The 11,998-nt window shown below is 35.6% G+C and overlaps 1 protein-coding gene across 3 annotated transcripts; it reads left to right on the top strand.

The window, feature by feature from the left end:
* The first annotated feature begins 1,467 nt into the window (after nucleotides 1–1,467).
* Nucleotides 1,468–10,115, top strand: LOC140864953 (uncharacterized). Of its 3 annotated transcripts, none has more exons than XM_073269405.1 (7): nucleotides 1,468–1,665; nucleotides 2,242–2,493; nucleotides 2,586–2,768; nucleotides 2,850–2,931; nucleotides 8,682–8,780; nucleotides 9,492–9,650; nucleotides 9,750–10,115. In XM_073269405.1, exons 1-7 carry the CDS (start codon nucleotides 1,663–1,665, stop codon nucleotides 9,830–9,832), a joined length of 861 nt encoding a protein of 286 aa, XP_073125506.1. In that variant the 5' UTR covers nucleotides 1,468–1,662; the 3' UTR covers nucleotides 9,833–10,115. The 3 variants fall into 3 exon arrangements, with proteins under 3 accessions (XP_073125506.1, XP_073125504.1, XP_073125505.1); XM_073269403.1 differs by having other exon boundaries at nucleotides 8,673–8,780; XM_073269404.1 differs by lacking the exon at nucleotides 1,468–1,665 and adding an exon at nucleotides 1,857–2,036 and having other exon boundaries at nucleotides 8,673–8,780.
* The last annotated feature ends 1,883 nt before the right edge of the window (nucleotides 10,116–11,998 follow it).

Genomic DNA, 11,998 nt, shown 5'->3' with positions numbered 1-11,998 from the left:
CGTCGATACGGAAAGATAAAAACCATCAAAACTCAAGATTCATGCTCAACGTCTGTTCTTTCCAACATACTGATTTCGAAATGTATGTGAAACATCAAAATACTTACATCAAATCGAATTCCTCGTCGCAAGGATTCCAGAACACTTTTCGGAATCGAAATCGGACGATCGAATCAAAAGTTACGGCTCAATGAAAATGAAAGGGGTTCGAGCTCTGTTCTTCAATTCTGAATTCCACATTTGGAATACACGTATCATGCTGATTAATCCAAATAAAATCAGATATGTATTGCATATTTGTAATTTAACCCCTCAAGTCTTCATTAATTGCAATTCAGTCCTCGGCCTTCGTTTTAATTCAATTTCAATCCAAAATAATTTAAGAATATTAGAATTTAAATCGAAACTCTAAATATTACCAAATTAAATATACTTGGATTAAAATTAAATAAATTTGAATTAATTAAATAATCTCGGCCTTTTGCCCTTCAAACTTTGATATTTGCAAATCAGTCCCTTATCGGGTTGTATCTTCAAAATTAATCTTCTTTAATTCCCGAAACATGGAATTTAATCTTAAATTCCATAAATATTCAAATCGAATATTTATTCTTTTAATTTAAGAATTCTCGAAATTTAATTCTCAAAATCCGTAAATTCTCAAATTAAATATTTTCGGCTCGAAAATTAAATTTATCATTTTGGTTCTCTTCTGTTCTGTTCTCATATATCACTGATATATATATATATATTTGTAGTGAAAAATGCTCGCAAGCGTACGAGTGTCAAGTTTTAATAAAGTGATGAATCAAGTATCGTTCCCACAAGGAGTAAATTGAAAATATTCAGTACTTGTAATTATAATAGTCCTAATTTTATTTAGAAAATTAATATTTAGAAGGTTTGCAGAAAAATAAATAATCACTGAGTTTTTAGTAGCACACACACAACTTTCAAAGAATATCAATCAAAGAAAAATATGTCTAGAGGTTTAGATTTCACCTGGTTTCAACAACAATCAATCCTAATTAATTAATTTTTGCGTATTCCAATCAATTAATAGCCAACAACACTTAAGTGTATTATTTCCCTTTCCCGAACAATAAATAATATCTATTTGTCTAAATGTTCCGCCAAACGCAGGTGTAGTGAATTAATTGTCGCCTGTAAGTTTTGGCGAGGGCACTAATCATAAAAAGAACATCGACAATTCACTCATATAATTTTCGGATTTATTTAACTAAATAACCTTTGTTTGACCATGATTTAGAAATATAACGTTCTCAATTTTTTTTCTTTGTTTTGTTTTTGCATTTTCTTTGTATTTGAAGGTAATTTTGCAAATTTTTTTTTGAAAAAAGTCATAAATCCAAAAATTTGGTCAACCAAGATCATTTTTCAAAATCTCTATATAATTCTCTATAAAATAAAAAAATAATAATAAAAAAAATCCCAATAGGTGATTGATTGTGCACTCACAAAGGCTCTGCGATTTCTCTTCGGTTCTCTTCTTCCCCCACTTTTTGAGGCATCGGCACTTGAGACCATCTCCGAGTGTCAATATGGCAGCAAAAGCAAAAACCTCTAATCCGATATCAACAGTTACTTCTTAAAATAATTCCTTGACATAGAGCTTCAACCTCCTAAGCTTCTCTCGTCTAAATGGTACATGTTTTTCTCTTGTAATTAATGAGTACTCGTATTTAGTCTGTTTTTCTTTATTAAATTTTTAGTGTGGTGAAATTTGTTACAATCGAGTCTGGAATCCATGTATTATACGAGTGGATCGTAAAGAGTTTGTCTCAGACACGAAGGTTGCGAACGTAGATCTTCTTAGAAACCCTAATGTTTTTTCCACGGTTAACGCCCTCCCCAAAACCTACAGGCTGCTTTTGGTTCCCTAGACCCCACAATTGAAATTCACATATATTTATGTTTTGACTTCTTGTACCAAAGACCTAAAACTATAAATATTGGAGCCTCAACCTTATCATGTACCGAAAATCGGTAACATTGGTAGACAAAGAGATGATAAGGTATTTATTGATTAGCTTTACTTATTGTTATCATTATATATGAATTAATTTCTTCTGATGTCACTCGTTTTCGTGTTAGTTGTATTATCTCTCTTTTGCTATTGTGAGCAGCCGTATATTTTATCTCACTTTGTTTTAGTGTGAATTGTCAACATTCTCATGTTGTAATTTTTGTTTAATATTTGCTATGTGGTCAACTCCACAGATGAAGGTTGTGGGTTTTGAATTACCTGGTGGTCCGGATGTCCTCCAAGTAAAAGAGCTTCCAACCCCCATTCTTGGTATTAATGAAATAATGATAGAAGTAGAAGCGGCTGGACTAAACGTTTTTGACACTTGGTTCCGACAAGATATCCCTTTTTATCGCTATACTTTCAATGCATATCTTGGATATGAGTGTGCAGGGACAGTTGCTGCTGTCAGCTCGAACATACACGAATTTAAAGTGGGTGATGAGGTGATTATTAATTAGATTAAGCATTTTTTTTCTCACATGTAATAAACTAGGTTTATAATTATTACGACTACATTTTTGTTTTCTTGTTTCAGGTTTGTATGATTCTTCTATGCGGGGGTGCATATGCAGAGTTTGTGGTGGTTCCCCCATCTGCGGTCCGACGAATTCCTTCAAGAGTTTCCCTTGTTCAAGCAGCAACATTGCCCGAAGCATCACGGTTAACTATTTTTGCTCTTTCAGTATTGCCAAACGTCACCCCTGGCAAAAAATTCTTGGTATTTCCACTTTTTAAAAACAAATTTTGATAATTTACACAATAATGAAACTTTAAAATGTTAATTTGCGAGCAATTGCAGATACATGGCACTGCAGGGGGATTTGACATTATCGCTATTCAATATTTTAAGCATATTGGTTGTAAAGTATTTGTGGTGGCAGGTAATACTGGTTATTGGTTTCATTTTGATTTGATTAATATTGCATTTTAATTCTCCACGGGCTTTATTCATCTGATTCTTTCAGTGCAATTGAATGGAAAATTTTGGTTTACTCGAGTTATCTATGGATAGGGAAAATAATATGGTCATTTATTTTATCATCTTAACTTATGTATGAATCCATCGGAGACGACATCTACTGGCGTATGAAAACAAGAATAAAAGATGAAGGTAAGAACCGAGGGAATAGTGCGAGTTCTTTCGAGTAGTGCAATGATCCAGGCCTTGAAACCCTAGCTTCGCTGACCTTAACCTAGTTCGACAGCCCCAAGCGCGTTGGACCCCATCCCTGGTTTCTCTTCTCTTTCGCTGATTAGTTGCCTCACGATTCCAAGCCATGAACCCTGAGTTTGCTATTCCCTAGCTCGCTAACAGAAACGTTGACGTCTAACCCTCACCCTCTCGCTTTCCCAAGCCTTGTAGCATAGTGTCTTTTATACGCTGTAACCTAGCCTTGACTTCTTCTTGCTGTAACACTGACTCTCCAACCCTAGCTATGTGTCCTTGTTTGTGGTAGCCTAGTGGTTCGTCCCTTGCTCACCTTTCTTTCTTCTCTCCCCTCCTAGCTTTGCTGCACCATTTACAGCATCGCTGCTGCGGCCGAGCCCTTTTGTATGGTTTAATATGAGGAGGATCCCGTATAGAGGATCCTATCAGCCTTGGAGAGAGACCCGTGATGCTTCTTTCATTCAGCTGGAGGATGAATTTAAGAGTGAACACAAGCTTCTCCAGATTAGAGTGCGTAACAACTAACAGGGAAGATTCTTTTTGTATAAATGAAAGAACCAGGACTGCTAGCTATTTAGTTAGATCTCAGTGGCTCCCATTGGTTTTGGTCGAAATTGCAAGAGTTCAGCTACAATGTAAATTCTGGATCGGGATTTGGCAGATTTAGTGGCAGTAACTTTGTGCTCTCTATTCAAAAACTCAAAGGTAAAGGAACTTTTCTGGAATTGACATAATTCAGCAATTTGGAGCGAGACGACAAATTTAATGCCTGGCAGCAATGCCTTGTGGGTTGGAAAAGGACGACTTTTCATCTATCCAAGTTATTGGGTGGGAAGGACTTTCAGTCCCTGAACTTAGATCGATTTGATAACTTACGATCTTTGCTGGCTGGACTCTTACTGAAAGCTATGGGTGTTTTGAATTGGGAAGACTCAGTGGCAATCATGAGCAATGAAAGAGTGGGTGCCCAGTGAGCCAACTTGTGGCTATGGGCTTTGATGACTCTTTGTATAAACAATCTTTTGTTTAATGTAACTTACACTTTTATTAATGGCAATGACTTTATCTTTCTTCATATTGTTATATTGTGATATACTATTGTTGTTTTGATAAAGACCTTGAATATACTATAGTGTATGTAAGATGTGGTAGAACATGGGGATGTCTATCATGAAACACATCTTATAGTCACTGTATATTCTAAACTGTTCCTATTCGATTGAGCCGTCCGATAATAAGGATAAGGATCGCTCGAGTTTGAGACTAGCATTTGCGATGCAGAGTACCACGTTTCATTGGTAGGGAACATGGAGATGTTCGAAGCATGCAAATGGATATTCATATGATGAATGATCGAACTACCCTATCCGGACTTTCCAAGTGGTTATCACTTATCGAGTAGATAAAGTCCGCGGTTTTGGTTGTACATCATTAGTCCTTACTACTTGAAACATCATGGAGACTCTATATGCTAGTACTGTGCTTTGACTCGTTTACCGACTCTATTGGGGTCATCAGGTGTCGGGATTGGGTACAGTTACAACACATATAGGAGTCGATGCATTGTTGTCAAGGATTCACCACATACTTGCGAGTGTGGATATCCTATGCGATCTGAGGAGATATTAGTGTGACGAATCTCTGGCCAGAGTACTTGATGTGATTTAAGAAATGGTTTCTTAGTAGCACATGCGATGTCACTAATTTGATCTTCAAGATGTATTGCATAGTTATCGAATCTTGAGCGACTCTCGATATACCAATGGTTGTTGATTCGATCGGGATATATGGATAAAGGGACCGTACTGTACGCTAACCAAAATCTACTGGTTCTTGTAGGCACTATCAGTGATACCTAGGGAATCATGGGGCGATGTTGCTAGGCGCTTTACCATGATTCGTTGGGCAAGTCGGAAAATGTTGTTCCGAGTCACAAGGAGTTGTGAGCCCACGGCTAGCTGTATCCCTAAACCATTGAGGGTCACACAGAGTAATGGATTTTTAATCCCCGTTGAGATAGTTAAATTTAAAGAGTTAAATTTAATGAACAAAGAAGTTGGACTTCTTAATTAAGAGTAAGGGAGTAGGATTTCCTAAAATGACATAGGGATGGACATTTTTGGAAACCACTGAATTCGGATTCAGGAAAATTTATCTTGACTTTAAAATGTGCAGAAATGGTTTCTGTGCACATTGGTGAAATCAGTTTATCAATCGGAGTCACGATGAATTTTATATTAATTTCTGAACATGCGGGCTTTGCTTGTCGGGCCTCAACTTATGACTAATGGGCCCTAAGGTGTTAGTGGCCTGCATTATAAATAAGTTATTGCAGTACAGAAATTACACACAACAGGTCATAATTTGAGAGACTAAAATTCGAAAACCCTAGCTCTCTCTCCCTTGTGGCCGCCGCCCCTCCCTCACTCTGCCTGAGTTTTTCCGGTCTGTGATTTTGAATTGCAGTCAGGATTAGCGAATCAAATTCGTTATTCTCTTCGCAAAAAACTTCTGATAGATTTTCTAGTGCAATCTATCAGAGGGATAAAACCTCTATTCGTGGACCTGATTGAAGAAAAGATTATTCATCAGTTCTAGGGAGATACAACAAGAGCAGAGAAATCTGTTGGTGTCCAGAATCTCGATTCGAGATTAAAGGTAAAAATTTAATAATAGTTATTTACACACACAAACAATTTAATCGTTGAAGGTTTGATACCCACACTATGGAATCGTTCCATACAAAAATTTTTAAACTTCCTCTGCACCGGGTATCAATACCGATTGATCTGAGCGACGAGTGTTCCAACAAGCAAGTGTAAGGCAAGGGATTGGAGTAATGGGCTTATCATGACCAAGAGGAGTATCAATACATCTGGGGACAGGGGTTCGCCATGTTTTGGGATTAACACTAAAGAGTCATGTTAAATTATTCCCTTTCCAAGACAATGAGGCCGTGTGGTTATATGAAATTGAAGAGATGCTTTCTTGGTAGGGGAATAGTTCTGAAATTTGAAAAGTGGAGTCAAGAAGTTGACATGACGGTAGCGATTTATGTGTAGGGACAGTTGGATTAGCATCTTTGGGCTGCCTTGGTCTATGTGGTCTAAAGAGATATTTCAGGCTATTGGTGATTTGTGTGGGGGCCTCATGGACATCCATAGGAACACGGTTTCGTTTTCGGATTTATCGGCAACTAAAATTAAGGTAAAGGGACCTGAAGATAGATTCATTAGCAGTTCGATGCAGGTTCAATCATCGCTTGGGGCGGTTGACATTCGAATTAAGGTGCACTCAATTAATGTTATTGTCAGTCCTATCAAGGAAGAGCCGGTCATATGCCCAGGTGGTGGGTAAAAATGAGGTGACAGTGGAGGACTTGAGGAAGGTGGGGTTGCTGGTGAGTGCTCAAAAAATATCCTAGCTGTAGCAGAGGTGGGAATGGGTAAAGGTCAAGAAGATGGTTCCGTCATGTATCGTGGTAGATGAAGGGGACTTGGGGGTAGTGTTTGAGGCAAATTCAAGCTTTCCAAATGTATTAGCACTGGTATTTTTTTTTTTTATTTCTCTACTCAACAAATGAGCCGAGCTCGAGCTCACGAGCCATATGGACGAGCATATTCATGAATATGTAGACAAGCCAAACTCGAATCAGATAAATGAGGCTGAGCTTGAGCTTGACTGCTTGAGCTCGCGAACCATATAAACGAACAGTTCGCAAACCATATAAAGAACCGTTCGCGAACAGCAAACGAGCCGAGCTACAGCTACAGCTCCAGCTCGCGAGCTTGTAAACGGACATGTTTGCGAGCTCACGAGCCGAGTTTCCTTATGCTGGAGCTTGGCTCGATAAGGTTGCGAATGATCTCAAACGAGCTTTTTACTGAGCCGAGCTGACCTATTTTATTGTGTAAAATTGATCTTCGATATCTTCAAAATCATTATTAGAGGGGTGTATTCAATCTGAAAAATTAATGACTTTTATGAATTTTAGAAGTATAGTGCTATTCAATTATGACTTTTATATACTCTATAAAAGTCTAGTGGTATTCAAAATAGACTTTTTAGAGTTTTAAAAATCAAGTGGTAGTCAACCTTGACTTTTAAAAACTCTACAAAAGTCTAGTGTTATTCAAAATGTCAATGAACTTTTAATAACTTCGTGAAAATCATGGACATACAAACATTAATGCTTAAGGTACAACTATATTTTGTAAAAAAAAGTTTTTGGTCTAACCCAAAGATTTGGATGAATTTTTTAACTTATAATTTCTATTTTTTTCTCACATTTCCTCACTCCTCACTATCTCTCTCCTCTCTATCTCACTTTCTCTCATATTCAAAATGAATTAATATATATATTTTTCGTTCTTTTCCTAAAATCAAAATAAAAATATTATTTAAAAATTTGAAATTTTTGAAATATTTTGTACTTTTTAATTTATGATTTATACCAATAATTTTAATATTTAATGATGATAATATATGATTTAAAAAATTATAATATGATTTAATTCAAATATTTGAATAGCGGATAATATACATGATAAAAAAATAAAAGTTGACAAATAAATTTTTATGATATAATTGATAAAATAATTTATAAGTTATCATATGTTTTTTTAAAAAAAAAAATAACTTTACACAATCGCAAAGTTTTTAGTTTATAATTTTGTTACATTAATATATATATATATATATATATACATTTAAAATAAATGAAATCCATTTAATCAATAAATTAAAAAAATATTTCAAATAAATTTATTATTTATGTCAAATAATTATTATTTCAAAGAAAAAAAATAAAAATAAAAAGATATATTAAAGATAGAAATTCATGTAATTGTATGAAAAGTTTACAAATCTCAATAAAAGTCCTGCAAAAGTCTACAAAGAATTCACGGAAATCTGTTTGTAAATCCATGAGAAGTCAATAAAAATCAATCAACTCCACAAAAGTCTATCATTTTAAAAAGTCACTAAAACTCATTAAAACTCTGGATTGAATACACCCCCCTTAGTTTTTGTTCTTTCCATGTCGTTCCTTATCATTATTAGGCTTTGTTTTTTCCATGCCATTCCTTTGGATCTGGTGAAAGTAGCATAAGATTGGCGTGCGTTATGGAATAAGCCACTTTGGTGGTTTTAGATGTTAATTTTAGATGTTAATCTAGTTAATAGGGTTGACAGGACAGGGTATTGGATGCTGTTATAACGATTATCCGTATCTGGGATATTGGAAAACTTTCAACTGTGAGTTTCCATTGCTAAGTTTTCTGGTTTTATTGCCAAGGGAATGCTTAATTTGTGAATTGGTTGAGAAAACATTCAGCCGTTATATGTGGTGGGACATGGGATATTAGAGAATGCCTGTCTCAGCACCATCTCCATACCCCACAATTTTAGGAAAAAAGTCATCAAGTTATACGTAACTAAATAGGGCATTTTTAGGAACGGAAGAAAAATTGCAACTTTGCAAAACACTAGGAGCAGAAGTTTGCATCAACTACAGAGAAGAAGACTTCTGCAAGCGTGTGAAGGCTGAAACAGGAGGAAAGGGTACGTGCGGAATTATCATGCTTTTTACTTTTCGAATCTGTGTATTATTGGGCAACACTTATTTAGTTATAACTTGTTACAAAAACTTGTCACTTTTATTGATTCTTTTGTGAAGAGGAGAGTTGGACTATTATTTACCAGCATGCAGAACATTTTGTTTTTGGAAAATAAAATCGAGGACCTAACATTCTAGGTCATGTATAATGCTATATATTCAGTATAATTATCGATTTTAGAAGTGATATACATTGAGTGTGAGTGAAATTTTTGTAATGACTTGTGGAACTAATAAACTAAGATTTGTTGAGTAGGTTTGCTAGATGTAATGTGAAACGTGGTAATATGCAGATATGAATGGCAGGTTTCCCTTTTGGGCAAAAATAGAAATGTGAAGAAAAGTGGTTTACGAGTTTGTAAATAAAAGATTGAATCCCAAAAACATGTACCTTTTGACATGGTTAGATCAGTTACTATATTATGCATGTGCGCTTTTGTTGAGATATTTATATTTGTACAATGTAACATATATATCAGTAAGCAGGAAAAATAATTTTGGTAGATGTGTAGGGATTTTATTTTACCAACTTCAGTCGGTGCTTGTTTAATCAAGTATGTTGGATGTGTTCTTGTTTTTTTTTTTTGGCAGCGGTCATAGTTATCTTGCGAGACTGTTAATTCGATTTTAAATCTAACTCAACAATCCTTTTTTAGGGGTGGACGTTATACTTGATGACAGTGAAAGAGATCATTTTAAAAAGAACGTGGATTGTCTGGCTAGAAGTGGGTCTCTTGTCTTTTTAGGACACAAGATTGGGAGTTGGGTGAATGTTGACCTTTCCATTCTCATGAAGAAGGATATTAAGATCAAAGGTAGAATCATTATCCAAGTATTTATGTTATTCCTCGTCTTTTATGATGATTTTTTATGCTGTTACGTTTGATTAATGAATGATGTTTATTGGTACATAGGTGTGGATTTGCAGTATCTAGGTTATGGAGAAATGATGAGGCTTTGGTCTGATGTTGAAGCAAAAATTTGGCCACTAATATAATGGGGACATATAGAGCCAGTAGTTGGTAGAGCTTTCACATTCAATGAAGCCGCGGAGGCGCACAGGGCCTTGGAAGAGAATAACGTTCCAGGCAAATTATTGTTAGTTCCATGATAATCTGAAGAATTATAAACAATTTTATTGTTTTTATTTGTTTCAATAATGCATCAAGTCCAGATCGTTGTTATTAGGATGATATACACTTTTGTATTGCCAAGTACATAGGTGTTTTGACGGGTGTTATTTCATTTTCGATTTATTGAAGATTAAATAAAGGGCAAATTATTTTAAACTCCCCCTACCAAACTTTTCTTTAACTTAATTTCCTATCCACCATTTTCTTTATTTTTACTCCCTAGTGGTTTCCATATTTGAATTAAAATATAATTAAAACTAATCTTTTGTACGTGGCTTTGTTATATCTATTGAATCAGTTCCGGTTATGCAAGACTATTAGTTACGCAAGATTTTCAGCCGATATACTCCAGATTAGGGTCCAACATGTTTTCGTAGGATAAATTAAATTTAAATACCTCTTTGATCATAATGTCGTCGGGTCATACCTGCCGAGTTTTACGAAGTGCTCCTCACACTCCAACCACACAGTCGCAACAGATGGTTTCTGCACAAGCTCCTTCAACGACATCCAGCACAGCCTTAATTCGTTTTTTACCTTAAGGCATATGGTATATAAATTTAATTATAAAATATGAACATGAAAGAACAAGAAATTTAGGAAATTTATTCGGATATAATATTATTACATAAATCAACTCATTTGAAGAGGAGAAGACAACTTGTTTAGCTACTCATAGTAGCTTTGTTCTTGAAATACATAAGAAAACTTAATACAATAGAAAGAGAAATATTACAACAATTTATTTGTAAAAAAACTGAAGGGAATGATCGATGTCTTCAGCTTCCTTGAACACTTGTATTTATAGCTGAGGTTCCACTCGTTTCACCGAGAAACTTCAGGGAATCTTACAATTGTCTTGTATTTCTTTATGTCATTATCGATGACATCTTTTACTAGTAGAGGAGGCAGCTGTTTTGTATTCTTTATGCCATTATTGATGACATCTTTTACTAGTGGAGGAATCACATGTCTGCCACTTTCTTTTGACTTTATTCTCCCCACATGCGTGCTTTATTGTTGTCGGAAAATCTTTTGCTTTTGAAGTAGGCCCCTGCGAAAACGCATCTTCAGTGGTCCTTGTCCACATTTGCTTGTCTCGGAAAAATCCTTTCGATCCGTTCGGGGTCTAAAGGTTTTTTCAAATTCTGGCTCCTTCTGATTTGGGCATTCTGGGCAGATATTCTCTGACCATCATCCAATATGAGCCATGTTACAAAATTTTCGGCGAGTTTCTTTACTCTCTGGCAGCTTGTTGTTCCACAAAAGACTTCTCTTTTTTTCAAAGAGTTCTTTTGCAAAGGCTGTAGTTTTCCCTGTCATTGTGTTTAACAGGAACGATCCATTCACAGAATTCTGATAAAATTTAAATGGAAACTTGACTTTGTCCATCTCAGTAAGACAGACCCAAATACCCAATGCCCTTCTGGTTGAGATCTCATTTTTTCCGAAAGTGGACACTAAGGGTATTTCTTCAGTTTTAGGATCCTTGATAAATTTATGACTATTTATATCAGGTCTCCTTAGCTTGATGAAATGAAAGGGTTCGTGTGATCCTTTCACTGTTGGTTCTGGAGCTGCACTAAAAAAGTATAATTCAAGCACATCTCCTCTGGATAAATGGTCGTTATTTGCCCATGTTTCTTGGACTGCTTCCTGAATCCATTTCGGTAACTGTGATATCTTCAGGAAGCTTGGTGACGTTGTAAAACTGAGGCCAAGGCTCCAAATTCATACCAGAGCTTTACATCCTTAGGATTGACATTGTTTTTTAGCCAAACCCTTGGATATATCCCTGCCACATCAACCCTACAAGTGTTAGGGTTAATTTCACTTCTTGTACTTAATTTCTCCCACCTTTGTTGATAGACCTGAAATAGAGAAATAATAGCTGGGTTAGTATCGATCTTAGATTTGCCCTTGTCAGTGTTGGGCCTAAGATTGATCTCTTCTTCTTTTACCCCATAGGCAGAGGGTTGACTTGATGAGGAATCCTCATCAATTGTTGATTCATCTAGATCATCAAAAGC

This window comes from Henckelia pumila, chromosome 4 (genome assembly GCF_033568475.1).
Source record: "Henckelia pumila isolate YLH828 chromosome 4, ASM3356847v2, whole genome shotgun sequence".
Lineage (NCBI taxonomy): Eukaryota > Viridiplantae > Streptophyta > Magnoliopsida > Lamiales > Gesneriaceae > Henckelia > Henckelia pumila.
Note: the sequence above shows the minus strand (reverse complement) of the source record. Positions and strands in the feature narration are given on the sequence as shown.

Bases quoted from the DNA above. Each gene is read 5' to 3' on its own strand.
- LOC140864953 (XM_073269403.1), top strand. The intron at 2,494-2,585 runs GTGATTATTAAT...TTCTTGTTTCAG, and splicing joins AATTTAAAGTGGGTGATGAG to GTTTGTATGATTCTTCTATG. The intron at 2,769-2,849 runs GTATTTCCACTT...GAGCAATTGCAG, and splicing joins CCCCTGGCAAAAAATTCTTG to ATACATGGCACTGCAGGGGG.